Source organism: Gymnodraco acuticeps, unplaced genomic scaffold (assembly GCF_902827175.1).
Source record: "Gymnodraco acuticeps unplaced genomic scaffold, fGymAcu1.1, whole genome shotgun sequence".
Lineage (NCBI taxonomy): Eukaryota > Metazoa > Chordata > Actinopteri > Perciformes > Bathydraconidae > Gymnodraco > Gymnodraco acuticeps.
The window spans coordinates 601,622-618,533 of record NW_022991436.1 but is presented as its reverse complement, the minus strand read 5'-3'; the positions used below and the strand labels follow the sequence as shown (position 1 = coordinate 618,533).

At 43.0% G+C, this 16,912-nt stretch overlaps 1 protein-coding gene across 7 annotated transcripts in view; it reads left to right on the top strand.

Annotated features, from left to right (window-relative positions):
• Window positions 1-7,930, top strand: part of map4l (microtubule associated protein 4 like) — a 99,617-nt gene extending 91,687 nt beyond the window's left edge. For all 7 annotated transcript variants that reach the window (XM_034196234.1, XM_034196238.1, XM_034196237.1 and 4 more), the window contains one exon: window positions 896-7,930. In XM_034196234.1, coding sequence (XP_034052125.1) covers window positions 896-900 — 5 coding nt within the window. In that variant the 3' untranslated portion in view covers window positions 901-7,930. The remainder of the gene's footprint in view (window positions 1-895) is intronic.
• Window positions 7,931-16,912: the final 8,982 nt, after the last annotated feature.

Here is a 16,912-nt window from a genome sequence, read left to right as displayed (position 1 = left end):
TGATAGTTTGATATCGAGGTTAGATCATTTAAACAATTAAAGAAGAGAAAGAGACATTGATTTGTTTTATTTAATGTAAAACACTCAAATGTGGGCTTTGCTTGACTGTAAACTAACTATAGAGCATGACAAAGATGCAAAACTTGTGATTTTCTGTAATGATATGGTTTGCTAATTTGGCTATAACACATACTGTATGTATCTGGACATGCATTGCAGAAAACACACAGTTTAATCAATTTGAATATGCTTTAGTTATTTTGTTTTGGTCGATTGATCAGGTTAATATCAGGTTTGTTCTTGTTGAAATCCATAATGTATTGTTTTACTTTTCTTGAATTACTAGATGTCTAGTTACGGTTGCTTTGTTATGTTAAGAAAACCCCTTATCAGGGGTTTAGCAAACGGTCAATTACACAACAATTGACAGTAAAAAGCTATGCGTGCATGTATGTTGGAGTATACCTGTGCTACGTGTGTGATGGAGCGGTGTGGTAGAAACAGCAAACACTTTGCTGCTGAATGAAATTATGAAGAGACCTACAGACTAAGAATTAGCCAGTCTGAGTGGATACATTCATCCCTGGCACAGCAGCTAGCCTCCAGACTCCCTGAGTTCAGAGGCACAACAGACTTCTGCCACCTGATGTGGTTGCCAAACTCTGTCTACTTGATGGATGGCTGTAGTGCTAATACAATATAAAAAGGGAATGGTTTATAATTTGGCACATAATTCATATAAACCTGCCCCACAGTGACAGCCTGTAAGCTGGAAAAGAAACAGACCATCTGGCTGGAAGTGTTTCCTCTGTCTCAGTATCACTTTTGTCACCCTCTTTTTCTCTCTTTTTTCTGTACTGCCTAGTTTCTTATTCTAGTTTCTTCTAATCAACAGATTGAGTCCCAGTGAGCTTTAGATTTTGGTGGGACACGCATGGCGCTCGCCAACCTGCCAATCAACCGACCGACCAACCTACCACGGCGCAGTCACTTCCCTTTGGCCCTGCCCTTCATCTCGCCCACCGCTGCACCAAACTGACGGATCGCCTCAGTGTTTCTCCGGGGTCCGCCTGCCAGCTTCTTGCTACCAACCCTGACCTTTGACCTCTCAACGGTTGACCTTTGACCCTGCCTACCACAGAGAAGAGCACTTGCTTTTTGTCTGTTTCTGTGTGTTGGGTTCCACCAGCTTCTTGCCTGATAAGATCCTCTTGTAGGCACTGATTTAGAGGACTTCAACCGCAAACCCTAAATTGAATTACACCAACGCAACAAACCCACTATTGTAGTCAATGATGTATGAAAGCATACCGAGCATAGGCAGTTTTAGAATATGTCCACCTATTAGTTTGATACAGTTTAAACACAAATACTTATAGCGCAAACACCCTGCCTCAGAACTTAGTTTCTAAGTCCGTCCTACAAGCCTTCACAAAACAAATCCTCATTAATCTTTAGAACATGTAAGCAAATATATGCTAATGCTACTATTTGCCCCACTTTCATTCCCAGTCCATGTACACTTGGCTCCAAAGCATACTTACCAGCTGAGGGCTTGCTACCAGTCAGCAGCAGGGCAAACACTGGCAAGTCTGCTTCAAATCCAAACATCCCAACCTTCCAGACGGACAGAAATTATTTCCAAATCTACAGTATTAACAAGACTGCACTCTGTCCCATTATAGCAAACTCCTCAAACATTATCTCCCATTACATTTATTGGTATCATTGCACATGTTTATTTTTACCTCATTTATTACAATTCTATTTCTCCGGACTATTAATATCATGATGCTAACCATTAGCAGTGGCTCAGTGGACAGAGGCTTATGTAGACAACAGATTATACAATTTGAGATGTTTCGTAATTGAACTAAAGACAGAGTTCAACATCAGTTCAGAAACAAAGTGCAGAGGCATTCAGGAATCATTCAAGAAAGGATGTATTCATTGACAGTACACAACAGAAATGAATAGGCTATAACAAAGCAGACGAGACTTACTTCAGTTAGAAACATAATTTACTGATGTGATCGGTGCATGATAATCATCGAGAGAGATAGGCGTCAAGTGATGGGGGAGCTCTGTGTCTTCTCTGGGTAGCCATGGCTAAAAAAAGGATTTGGCACTGAACACAGGTATTTGATCTCTATGCCAAATAAGTTGCGATCACAGTATTTCACCTCAAAGTGATTATAAATTCAAACTGAATGAGCGACTTGAGCAGGATTATTTAACCCTTCAAGAAAAGTGTTAAACCTTGGAGTTACTCTGCAATATTTAATCAACATAAAGGGTCAATGCACAGTATACAGCATGTAGCACTTCTCTTAACGCGGTAACAGTGTCAACCACCATGTCACAGGCTGCTGGGTAAAGACCCGGTCACGCGGAAATATCACACTAAAATCTGTGTTATACAATGCAATCCGCATCACCAGAGATTTGAGAAAATGTGAAAAATGTTCACATCAAGTCAAGTTTGTGAACTAAGGGACACATTAAGTTGCTGGAGGGTAGAGCTGCTAAAACCACATGATTTGGGAAAACATGCGGTTTCCACCATGCCACTTTCTGGTGTGGCTGGGTCTTAATTCTATCTAACGTAATATTTATTTATTCTAATCCCTGTTAGCTTCCTCAAAGTGGTCGCTACTCTATGTAAAACAATATGTATTAACACAACAGGGTACTTACTGACCTCTGGAGGATATTACCCACCTCTGGGGATATATTGATAGCACCACTTAATGTTACTAAACTGTTCACATCCTGGGCATGAAGCTGAACACTTTGACTTAGATCCGTCCTGGTCCCGTGCTTGTAGGACAAGTCTACAAACTATGGGTGATGTTTAAGGACTGCAGCCCGGTTTGGTTTTGTTTGATGATTTAAAAAATGACAAAAAAAAAACCTGAAGCAACCTTAACCTTATCTTAAAATGTAGCTCACATCCGACCCTTCGCATGGCATCAAGTCTGGGGGCAATCAAGTCTTAATCTTCTCCGTAAGTGTGTTCCTGTCAAAGCACATGCAACCCTGTTCTCCTGCACTATAACTCTTAGGTTTCCACTGTAATCGCAAAGCTCCCATGTATCCTCAGTCCCCGTCATACAGCTATAGACCGCAGCAGTCACGCTGATCTGTGTTTAGCTTAACAACTTCACATGTGGCTATTAGAGACAGACAGACGCCTTCATGCTCTCGCGCATGTGGTACTTCCTGGTCACGTTGTTCAACCCGGTTTCCGTTTTCCAACTGGCCGATGCGTCTTAGAATCCTCTCTGTGAGACCTGCTTACTTTCCTCCCACAAAAACAAACCTACACATAAGCACAGATATCTATGAACAGGAAGCACACACACACACACCCAAATAAATCATCACACATACACAAACAATATAAAACACACAGATGAACACCCTGAAATAAAAACGGTATTCTGTTCATAGAAGCATTTTTCTGTTTATGATACCAACTCTGTTATATTATAGTATTTTGGTTGTCTATGCTGATATTGTTAAAACAATGATGAGCTGTTTCGGTTTGTTGTTCCTATCGTAGTCATTGTCCCCTTTTCGTGTATTTCCTGTCTTTCACTCCAACTCTCGGACAGCAGTACAGTGATATTAGTTGGGAACGTCCCCTGTTACGTGCACATGGACAGAGATCGACCACTGAAGTTGACAGGCAGTTAAAGGAGTTAGCGTTGAGGAAGATGTGTTGACTAAAGGGAATAATGTTACATCCATGGCAAGTCTAAAGTTGTGTGTGTTTTTTGCAACTCTTGATTGCTTATTTAGTAGATTGAGCCTACTAAGAGATGCTCACGATCATGTTTTTAGTTACCACTTTAGCATGTGTTTTACTCAACATCTGTAATGTAAATAGATGGAAGTAAATAGCTTATTAAATGCATTTGTTTCTGTTTTGTTAAGCTTTGAGTTGTTCTTTGTTATGTATAGGATACCACTGCATATACAAATCTTTAAAGGTTACAAAATGTGATAATATTATTAGAAATGTTCTTACTTTGCTCTTAAATGCCATGAATGCACCAGTATTTCAGCAAGTCAGAACCAAGAACATCCTGCAAATACTATAGCTGGGGCCATCCAGTGGGGACACATTTAAATAGATCCACATATTTACATGTAGCAGTGTTTTCATAAAACAATGTGGTAATGCACTAAGCATAATCTTAATTATGTATTATGTTGGGAAATCACCTCAATTCAGTGCAATGCATTTTTGATTCTATGAAAACAGCACTGTGATGTGACTTTGATTTACAGACCAAAAGCGTTGTTGTGTGTCACAGAAACAAGTATAGTAGAAGCAGCTAAATGTTGAAAGCCCTATCTACTCCCTGTAATTCTATGCAGTGTGCATTAAAGCCTGCGATGGTCTCCGCTAAAACTAGGAAGGATTAGTGACGTGTTTGTGGGGTGTTGCCGTAGTTGTCAGATGTGTGAAGTGTTGCTAATCCATCCTGTAGAGAGCGCTGCTTGGCCTCTAGAACACTGATAGTCTGGCGCTGAGACTTCACAAAAGCTGACTGAGAAACCTTACATCACCGCTAGTGAAGCTCCAGTCAGCTACATACTGTTCCCATTAAATATTTTGATGGTCACACTATATGTTATTGTATCTGGAACAATGAAAACCATCGGAATTATATTATTTATGTACAGCTCCTCTTAAAATTCAAAAGTCTCTTGTACACTTTGAACACAGTCTTGTTAATTTCATGATGCACTGAAGTGAAGTTGCTTTACTGTATATTGGTAAAACATTGTCAGCTGTGTACTGTACATGTGTGCTTTTCGCAGCAAAACAGTCTCGCTAGTTAGATGAAGTTACGATAATCAGAGAACAAGTGATCAAATAGTCGTCAATAAAACTAAAAAGCACCGTTGATGCATATTTAATATTGTACTGCTCCCTACAAAAATCATTCCCATGAGTTGCCTAAAAGTAAAACATTGCATATGTGCGGATCATATGTGAACATGATAATGTGAATCTTTCTTCGGGAATAGGAGAACAAAGGAATGAAAGCACTTTGATAGTTGTAGATATTGGTTTGTGCATATAACAGAGGAACAAGTTTTAGTCTTAATGTGTGTTGGATGCTCAGTGTGAGAGCATGTTATTGGGTTGATCTGATGTGGTGTATCTTGAATGACACATCAGGACCCCTTTCTCTTGGTCAGCTTAGTGGATTTTAGTGGAACTTTGGTCATCGGTGTTGTTCTATTGGCTATGATAGTTTTACACTCTACTCTCCAGTCTGCCCTTATGTTGTGTCTGTCAACATTCACTGGTTATTACTTTCTGACCAAGCTACAAAAGCACATCTCTCAAGTGGGAAGGTTTCAGTTTATAGACCATACTGAGCTTCGAGGAGCCTAATTTGATATATTTTGAGAGGACTGGCATCAGAGCTACCTCTGGCAAAACATGTTTAGAGTAATTGTACTGAAGTTGTATCCTAAACAATGAAAAGGAGAACTTGCAGCAGTGAATTACTTTCAAAGTACTATCCCATGACCTGTGAAATACAAGGTTTGTTCAATGGCAAACATTCTGAAAAAAAATGCATTGCTTGTTTTGTTTGCAAATGAGTGACATTAGCAAGTAAGCTACTAAAGCCAGCAGATAATGATAAAGATTGTAATTCTGTTTTGTAATGTATGAATCTATGGGCGAAAAAGTCAAATCCAATTAAGTTAAGGGACACATTTTGTAATTTTTTCTAACTTTGTGGGAGTAAAGAAATGTCATAATGTAGTTACATTAAAAAGAATTAGGTTACAATTCTTTTTTTGACATTTCTATACATGAAATCCTCAGAGGGGAATTCTGATGTTGTGTCTTTTTCCATGGTAGGGCATTTGTGCCTTTATAGATACACAAAAGAGAGCTGACAGAAAATGAAATTAGAGATGACATGTAACCAAGGTCCCTGGGCATCATCTTAAAGTGCTAACCAGGGCGACACATAGAGAACAGTAAATCTTCAGTTGTTGTGTAAGAAGTTTTATTGTGACTTTACATGAGAATCAGGTCGGTTTCAAACGGTATTAGCTTAAAGCAAGTCTGTCGTTTGGTATCAGTGTATTTGTTGGCTGATAAGTAGCGACGGATAGCTGTATGTGAATGACAGAGATGTGTTGAAGGTCACTTAGAAGCAGTGACGGCATTGCATAGTTTTTTTGCCAGAAATTGAATGTTTTAAACTAAAAGGTACTGCTCGGTGCAAATCTGGCTCACAAAATAGAAAATAAGTATGGCTCCAGTCTACCTTCATTTGTTAAGCTTGTCAATTCAAATTAAGGTTTAATAGAATCATAGAAGATATATGATTAGTTTTTCGGAATCAGTAAAGTAATCAGTATGGTTATTTTTGGACTACAGTTAAACAAATGTAAGCTTGGACAAAATGTAATAACCAGATTCACTCTGATGTCCGTTCACAACTGTTTGACTCCCCAGTATAGAGCCTGAACACCACCCTTCCACTAGTATCTCACACTATCCCTTGTATATAGTTACCACCATGTTTTTATCACTACAGAAGTAACTCAAAGAAAAAATGTAAAAGAAAAATAATCGTACTGCTTCTTAACAGGGTGTTGTGGATGTTGACAGATGAGCTCTCACGTTCATAAACCTGTTACTGTTAAGGTTAATAATGTTATTATTATAAGATCGAAAGCATAAGAAAGGAAAAGTGTACTTTTTCTTTTTTCAGTGTCTGCCTTTTTTTCCGCCAAGAAAAGGGCTGCTGAAGTTTCAAGAATGTTTTTAAAATGTATTAAAGATGCAAGATGATGAATACATGTATAAGGTTTGTACCTTAGAACTCTGTTCTGTTTTGGAAGATAGATCACATTGGAAACACTATTTACCAGATTCAAATTGTTGGGAAGGAAGGGAGGCAGTGTGTGTCGTGTTTGGGTAGGATCTGAGATATGACTTAATAGGTATACAGACAGAGAAACCTCAAATTACAGATAACAAAATCACAGAATTTGTGGAAATGTATTAAAACAGAAATAGAAATTGCCATTTTAATATTGGATTGAAATGCACTACTGTAATACTTGACACACACTGGTCAGCCCTTTCGCTCGCCTACCACCACCCCCCTCCCGTTAGACTAACCAGACTTAGTCTTTTGGCATGTGGTAGAATGTAATGTTCTGTATTAGACAGCTCCTATATAGACACCTCGACATACCTACCAACACGGGACTGAGTTAAGGGATGTCTTGGACCAAATTTAGGACATTTTTTGGACAAATTTGCACAATGAGTAAGTCAGATGTCTAATTGCCTGAGATGTAACTGGGAAAAAGTTATCAAGAACAAAAGGGAGTGTTGGTAGATATGAACCTGGGGGCCATAGCTGTGTCTTCCACCTGCAGAGGCTTGTAGCGTCACAGCACTGAAAGGTATTTTTTCTACTTGGGTCCTTTACCACATATACAGCATGGTAATAGTTTGTTTTATCAAGGAGAGCTCACCACTAGAATTGTACTAGCAATACATATTTAATGATTTAATTTACTAGAAATACTTTAAATATAAATTGTTTTGTGTCTTACATAGTTATAAGCTCAATTGTTGAACATACCATTACAAATTGAAAGGAAAACAATTGGCAAAATAATCTACTTTTTAGTGCTGAGGCGTGGATCCACTGTAGCGTGTGCTGTTTTATTCTTTAGGCCACACCACCATAGCAAAAGCATGCAGAAGACAACAAACATGCTGCTGGTTGTTAGAGGCATCTGTCCGATTAGATAGAGCTCATCTCCCCTTTCAATTCTGAATATTTGGTATGAAAGAGATGTTCATTGTGATTCATTGTTAACCAGTGTGTGAATATTAATCATGAAATAAAAAGATGAGCAAAGATCACTAAAGTGTCAGAGTTTTTTTCATTTCTTCTACAATTATTTTCACAAGGTAGTGTACTGTCGTTAGACCACTGCACGACGTCTCAAACCTAACGTATAGAATGTGTAGCTTCTGTGTGTGTTTTTAAAATGAGTGTTGCAAATATCTAACTGACTGTTAAGTGGAAAATGCATAAACTAATCATCTATCATAATGTTTATTTGTGCTTGGTTAATCAGTGTGTTCAGCTTTTTGCAACTCTGAATACTTTATGTAAGTGGTGGTAGACATGGTGTATAGTATGGTGGACTTTAGTTAATATGTTAATATCATGTAGCCTACATTACTATAACTTACTAATGCATATGTATATTATTATTATTATTATTATTGGATATAGCCAGGGCTGCCAACCTTTGAGTTCAGCTTGGAGTGAGATTTTTTTTTTGGTAAACCGAAAAAAAGAAACATTCATGTGTACAGTGTTACAAATGTATTGAACATGTACAAACTAGGGTTTCCCATTAATGTACCGGGCGCTACAGTGGAATACGCACATACACAGTGTACCCGCGACTCTTACAACGAAGGCTCGATAATCAGCTTACAGCATTTAAAATGGCATTATAGGTGTAAGCAGAGGTAAAGTGATGTTTTATGGGGGGGGTACCTCACCTCCTCTAGGGGGGTCCGGGGGCATGCTCCACCGGGAAGATTTTTATTAAATTATTGAAGTTAAATTCATCAATCTGGTGCACTTTGAGAGCAAAATTAAGAGATCTATGGATACATCTCTCAACATCCATATGATACGGTGTAAAATATGTTGTGTTTTATATTAGATTTCTTGTTTTTTATATTTTATGTATGCACAATGACATCAAGTCAAATTCCTAGTATGTGTGAACCTACCTGGCAATAAACCTGTTTCTGATTCTGAAACAGAACTGCACACAGATTTTCTTTTTCATTATGGATATTTTAAAAATCACTCTCCTTTTAAACTGTATTCTTGTTTTACTGTCATATAGTATTTCATAACTGTTTTTCATTTATTCTCATAAATGTTGACCAAACCGTTTGAGACCCACTGAGATAACTAGACTAAAGTTAACTATCTAAACACTCAGAGTCCCTTACCTCACTGAGCTGTAGATCTCTCTCAGTCTGACAGGAGAGAGCTCTCTCTCTCTCTCTCCTTGTTTTAGAAACTGCATCTAATATCCGTTAGCGCAGCTAGCTAACCAGATGCTAACAACAACAATGTAAATAGTGAGTTTGGTAGAAATAAGCTGTAAAATAATCAAAGTTAATGAAGATGATGCCATATATATCAACAAGTCCTCCAACTCATACGACCAAATGGGCCGATTGTTCAGGCCCTTATTACGACCAAATATGTCGTTTGTTCAAGCGCTTAATGTCCTATAATTACGTTTTAAAGTTTTCGCCGTCTAGTGCTCCCGTTGAATGCTAACGTTACTCGAATCGAATCGTTTATTCACAAATAATAACCCTCTCTGTAAAATCCTAATTTGTAGGATAGTTTGGCCATTAAAACGCTTTTTGATTAGATTTCTAGCGAGAAGTGTATATTGTACTTTTAGAATCCACGTCCAGTCGATATGTAGGATCTATAGTTTGATAGATATTACGAAGATGATTTGAGGTATGCACATTGCGGCAGCCTCCATGTAAAGTTACGGGTTGAAAACAGTATTTCCGGTCTTGACGTTTTCAAAATAAAACCAATGATCAAATGATTTAACAGTGATATCTGCAGTACTCATCAACTAAAAAACATCAGTTTATCCTTGTTAATTATACGACATTTATTGGTTTAAATTATGTACTGTAGTGCCGTGAAAAGAGAGTCGGAGGCGGTGTATTAAGAATGGAGTTCCAATCTTTATTATCATTGCTCTGCCTGATGAGCTAGCAGGAATGGCAGCTAAAGCTACAGGTGTTCCCCACTAAAGGGTCCGTGTGGCAACACAATAAGCAAGGTGAATTATGTCCAATAACGTGTCACCACACAAGCCCCCCCAGAATTCACACATAAACAAAATCAGCATGGCGGGGAGGAACGACACGCCGACCCCACGACTCCTGAGCACGGGAGTCGGAAAAGTGACTCCCGCCTGTGCGGCCCCCGGAAGGGGAGGGACCGGAACAACAGGTCTTAAATCCGTGACAGGAGACGAGGCTGGGGGGCGGCCCCGTCGAGGAGGTCGAGCCAGCACCACAGGCTGGTCCAAGTCCAGGTGAGCAGCCTTCACCCGGTCCACCGAGACGTGCTCGGCCTTGCCACCCAGGTCGACCACCAGGTGCTTGTCCCCGTGCTCCAAGACCCGGAAAGGCCCATCATAAGGGGGCTGCAAGGGGCCTCTGTGCGCATCGTGCCGGATGAACACGTGCTCCGCCGAGCGGAGCTCTGCGGGAACCTGGGACACCTGAGTACCGTGCTGAGTAGTAGGGATTGGAGTAAAGGCCTCAGCGGCGTCACGCAGGAAAGCCCGCTGGGCTGACGCCGACCAGGGAGCCGATGCATTTGGGAGGAAATCCCCCGGAACTCTCAGCGGCTGACCGTAGACCATCTCCGCTGTAGAACACTGCAGATCTTCCTTAGGTGCGGTCCTCAGGCCCAGCATCACCCAGGGCAGCTTGTCGACCCAGTTACCGTCCGTAAGGCCGGCCTTGAGGGCCGCCTTCATGGAGCGATGAAAGCGCTTGCAGAGGCCGTTAGCCTGAGGGTGGTAAGCGGTAGTCCTGTGCAGCTTAACCCCCAAACCACCTGCCACAGCGTTCCAGAGCTCGGACGTGAACTGAGAGCCCCTGTCTGAGGAAATGTCTGACGTGATCAAACCTCCTCTCAGGCACCAGGAAACGCTCCAACGGGGCCTTCGTGTGGCGGTGCACCTTAGCGCGTTGACAAGCCACGCACTCCCTGGCCCAAGTCCTCACGTCCCTTTTCAGTCCTTGCCAAACGAACTTCGCCGCTACCAAACGCACCGAAGGTTCAACGCCGGGGTGTGACAGGCCGTGCACAGCCTCGAACACAGGACGCCTCCAGCTGGCAGGGACGACAGGCCGCGCCAGGCCCGTAGAGACGTCACACAGGAGAGTAATGCCCGCGTCGCCGAACACCACGTCCTCCAAGCGCAGCCCCACGCTCTCCACCTTCAGGGCCTGGACGCCGGGATCTGTGACCTGGTCTGCCGCCATGCGAGTATAGTCCAGGCCCAACTGGACGGCACCGATGACGACCCTGGAGAGGCAATCAGCAACCAGGTTCGACTTGCCAGCCACGTGCTTAATGTCCGTAGTGAACTCCGATATGTAGGACAGCTGCCGCTGCTGACGTGCCGACCAAGGCTCCGCCACCTTTGACATGGCGAAGGTGAGCGGCTTGTGGTCGACAAACGCCGTAAATTCACGGCCTTCCAGCATGAAACGGAAGTGCCGCACGGCCAAATAAAGTCCGAGGAGCTCCCGGTCAAAGGCGCTGTATTTGCGTTTCTCTAGGCGTCAGCTGGCGGCTGAAAAAGGCGAGCGGCTGCCAAGCGCCCTCCAACCCACTGCTCGTGCACTGCGCCGACCGCGTAGTCTGACGCGTCCGTGGTGATGGAGATGGGAGCCGTAGATGATGGGTGTGCCAGCAAAGCCGCCTGAGCCAACGCGGTCTTGACCTCAGCAAAAGCGCCGTCCGCCTCTGCTGTCCAGTCGATCTCCTGGACGGGGTCTTGCCTTTCAACGCTTCATACAGCGGCCGCATGATGTGTGCGGCCCGGGCGATGAAACGGTGGTAGAAAGTCACCATCCCCAGAAACTCACGGAGCGACCGGGCTGTGAGCGGGCGAGGAAACGCCGCAACAGCCTCCACCTTCGCTGGCAGAGGTGTCGCACCGCCCTTGGTAACGCGGTGCCCCAGGAAATCGATGTCCGACACCCCGAACTGGCACTTTGCAGGATTGATGATTAATCCGTGTTCGTTGAGCCGTGTGAAAAGGGCTCGGAGGTGGGACAGGTGCTCCTGCACTGAAGCGCTGGCGACGAGTATGTCGTCGAGGTAAACAAACACAAACGGCAGGTCCCGCAGCACCGAATCCATCAGGCGCTGGAACGTCTGAGCGGCATTCTTGAGTCCAAAAGGCATCCGCAGGAACTCAAAAAGTCCAAAAGGCGTTATCACTGCTGTCTTGGGAATGTCCAGGGGGTGCATGGGCACCTGGTGGTATCCACGCACCAGGTCCACCTTGGAAAACACCCCCGTACCGGCCAGATGCGCCAAAAAGTCCTGAATGTGCGGCACCGGATAGCGGTCAGGCCTAGTGGCGTCGTTGAGTCGGCGGTAATCCCCGCACGGGCGGAACCCGCCGTTCGATTTGGGAACGACGTGCAGGGGGGAAGCCCAAGGACTGTCGGAGCGGCGGACAAGGCCCAGGCGCTCCATGGTTGCGAACTCCGCCCTCGCTACAGCCAGCTTAGAAGGGTTCAACCGCTGGGCCCTGGCGTAGACAGGAGGCCCCCCGGTAGTGACGTGGTGTTCCACGCCATGCTTAGTGGTAAGCGCAGAGAAGGTGGGTAGCGACAGGTCTGGAAACTCGGCCAACAGTCTGAGAAACGTGTCTGCACCTGACAGCGAGCCTGACAGCCCGTCGTACGCTGCGCTGCCAAGTGTGCACACGAGGGAAGAAAACGTTAAGGCATCAACCAAACGCCTATTCTTAACGTCCACTAAGAGTCCATGAGCACACAAAAAATCCGCTCCGAGGAGGGGAAAAGAAATGTCCGCTGTCACAAAATCCCAGCTGAAACGCTGTCCTCCGATGCACAAACACATAGGCCTCACGCCGTACGTGCGAATGGGACTGCCGTTAGCCGTCGTCAATCGCGGTCCGTGCCCCCCACGGGCGACGTCTTCACTCGACGCTGGAACTACGCTCCGTTGAGCGCCCGTGTCACACAGAAACAGCCTCCCCGAAACGCTGTCGCTGACGAAGAGGAGCCTGCACGTGCCGCCGACGCTCAGAGCCACTACTGAGCGCCGGCCCCTCCGTTTCCCGGGGGTTTGTAGCTGCACGGAGCGATGCATCTCTTCGCCCTTGTCCCGAAACGTGCGTGGTAAACGCACTCTCCGGCGTCTCCACGCCGGCTAGCCACAGCCGTGTCCGGCCTCCGCCACGCTTTCTTGACTGCCGGTGGGGCCGCTGAGCGTCGCGGCTAACGTCTCTGCCCCGGGCTGTTGCGTAGCCAGGAAAAAACGATCCGCTTCCTCAGCCAAGCACGGGGGCTCCGTGACAGGCGTGTTGGCCAGCGCCGTCTGTACCCGGGGAGGCAAGTGACGCAGGAAAATCTCCGTGAATAAAATACGGGGATCTTCCCCCCCTAGCAGATTTAGCATTTTCTCCATTAGCTGGGATGGCTTGCTGTCTCCTAGGCCTTGAATGTCAAGTATCTGGCGGGCCCTCTCCTTAGCAGATAAGCTAAATGTCTTAAGGAGAAGGGCCTTAATCGCCTCATATTTGCCATGATGTGGGGGGGGCTAGGATGAATCCCACCAACCTGGACGACGTGGAGCTCCCCAGCGCTGCTACCACATGGTAGTATTTTAGGTCCCCGTCACGGACCTGTCGGCAGGCGAAATGTGCTTCCACGTGTGCGAACCATGCCTCCGCGGCGTGCTCCCAGAATTCCGGCAGCTTTATGAAAACATCGCGCTCAGCCATGTTCGTTAATTTTCCGGAAACTTTCTCGGAAAAGTCAGGGTCACCAGTGTAGTGCCGTGAAAAGAGAGTCGGAGGCGGTGTATTAAGAATGGAGTTCCAATCTTTATTATCCATTACTTTCAGAGAGGTTAACACATGCATTGCTCTGCCTGATGAGCTAGCAGGAATGGCAGCTAAAGCTACAGGTGTTCCCCACTAAAGGGTCCGTGTGGCAACACAATAAGCAAGGTGAATTATGTCCAATAACGTGTCACCACAGTACAATGCTTTTGTGTTTTTCCCATAGGTTTTTCTCTTTCGATTCTTGAGACACCTTTCTTTTTTCAGAGGTTTTGATAGGCTAAAACATCGATTGGGTTTTAGCCGCAATGCATTTTGGGATATGGTGTTTATGCGATATGAAATCGGAAAAACATTTTTTTTAAATAAAATAATACTTTATTCCGAGTGTTCTTGTTTTTCTCTTTGGAAGTCATCACATAACGGCATTGTAATACATGGTTCAGCTGCATTAAATATTACATATCTGCCGTAGATATTTATTTATAGAGCCCTGATCAGAAGACCTTTTGACAAACTGTAAGAAATGCCGCCAAAACTGAATATGTGACGTGGATCATAAATATATTAACAATTAAACAACATCTTCCATTTCTTTTCACACAATACGTCTCCTTGCAGTATCAACACTAATTCGGCTGACTTTTATATTTGATCCAATTGGTAGATAGGTTATATTTACACCATAACGGTGCACAGCTGATAGAAAGGGATGTTTTTGTAGTTTTTAAAGATATTATTTACTGAACTACCTTTCCAACTCCTCATGCAGTTGACTGTTACAGGTCTATACAGGTTCATGGTACAATACATAAGCTTCAAATCGAGAGACTGAAACTGTATTTTCCTTTACCGTTCTGTTTTAATTTCACAATAAAGTTAATAGTGTGGTGTGTGGTGACACGTTATTGGACATAATTCACCTCTCGTATTGTGTTGCCACACGGACCCTTTAGTGGGAACACCTGTAGCGTTAGCTTCCATTCCTGCTAGCTCATCAAGCAGAGCAGTTGATGTGATAACCTCTCTGTTATTAATGGCTAATAAAGATTAGAACTCTGTTCTTAATACACCGCCTCCGACTCCCTTTTCCTGGCACTACAATAGTAGTCCCGGCCCTAGTTTTAATAACTACACCACTGGTTTTTTAACCCACACCGCCTAGTGGTTAAATCACGTTATTGAATTTTGTTGTTGAACACGTTTTATGTGATGAAAACATTTAAATATTAAGAGTAGTCTACATACAAAATTGGGGGAAACTACTGTAGAAGGCATGATAGAAATATAGAATAGAAAAGATCAAGAAGATACTGTAGTGATCTCTACAATAAAACTGTTTAGTGCAGGACGTCCAAAGATATTAACAGGAGGATGTGCAAAACAGACAAACTAATAAGGCTTTATTTAAACATTAAAGAATACTTTAACCCTCTATGGCATGACTTTTTATTTTGGGAGGAAAAAAATGTTTCACCATGTGTTTTAGGAGCTTAGGGGTCTCTGATATTATATAAATTATAAAATGTGACCCCCCCACACCCCTCAACCAGGGGTTGGTTTACAACTCTATATGAATTCAAAAGGTTTTCTTTCTGTGTGTGTGTGTGTGTGTGTGTGTGTGTGTGTGTGTGTGTGTGTGTGGTGTGTGTGTGTGTGTGTGTGTGTGTGTGTGTGTGTGTGTGTGTGTGTGTGTGTGTGTGTGTGTGTGTGTGTGTGTGTGATTGTGTGTGTGTGTGTGTGTGTGTGTGTGTGTGTGTGTGTGTGTGTGTGTGTGTGTGTGTGTGTGTGTGTGTTTGTGTGTGTGTGTGTGTGTGTGTGTGTGTGTGTGTGTGTGTGTGTGTGTGTGTGTGTGTGTGTGTGTGTGTGTGTGTGTGTGTGTGTGCGTGTGCGGTAACCCTATCTTGACCTTCACTGTCCTCATTGTCAGACGGAATAGCCCTAACAGCCTGATCGTGTCCCTTCTGCCCATAACATGTTTTGGTAGTAGATGGTAAAGTAAAAACATTGATTAGGCCTGGAAAAAAGTGGTCAAGTGGCACAGTGTTGCCCTGAGGCAACGAACAAAAAAACATAGTTTTAGCTAATTAATAAATACATAATAAGTCTTTTAAACAATCAAATATACTTCTTTACGTATTCATGCACATGCATGTATTTTTTATTTTAAGTTGTGTACATTTCTAATATGTTAAAAAGTGAAATGTATCTTACCAAGTGGTGACCCTGAGTCCCCTGCAGCTTTGCTTGCAGAAAGGACTGCTCCACCCCCAGACAAAATGCCACATCTGTGAGCTAACCACGCCCCGTTCATTTGCATATAAGGAATGGAAATGTCTCATTATGAAATACAAGTCCCCTGAAATAAATAAATGTGTATTTAAATGTACATGTATACATATTTATTGCCTCATTTATTTATTTCAGAATTTATTTCATAGGCATATTTATCTAATTATTGATGTATTTATTTATTTATTTAATTTTGGCTTAAATGGCATTCCATAGCTCACAACCAAGTATGATCATGTGACATCAAACATCTAGGGATATAAAGTTCAACAATAGTCTGTCAAGTGATAGGGTGTGAAATACATTTCTGGTGGGGGTAACAAAGGGCTACAGCTGTTGTCTGCTGGTAGAAAAGACGAGGCCAAGGTCACAGCTGTGATATCCTTTTTTTATCACTCATCACTGTTCACAGATTCACCTGTTAACTGTTTGGATGCCAATACAGGAGCCACGGTCTCCTCATTTCATGCATAAATCTAAGCAACTATCTTAGATTAGAGTACCATTACTCTACCATTATTACCAATCTTTTGTATGAAGTATTCAACATTTTGGTTTAGGTCTTTGCATTACATGAAATAAGCAAACAGTGGCCAAAAATAAAAATATTTGTACAGTATGTGATCCTGACATGCCATTTGTATTACAGTTCACCCGGTTTATTTACTCTATAAAGATAAAGTTGTACCATCACTGGCATAGGAATGATTGCCTGTTTCTGGCAATTATTAGAACAAATGAATAGGAAACTTTCCAACTTTTGTTTCCATAACTATGAGAAGGATTGTTTGCTACATTGCAGCAGGGATTTTTCTTGGCTGCCATGTTTTCAATTACGTATTTAAGATTTATATACTTTAGAAAAATGTAAAAAAATAACAAGACAAGAATACTTGATCTTCTGTTTGCTAGAAATTGTGTT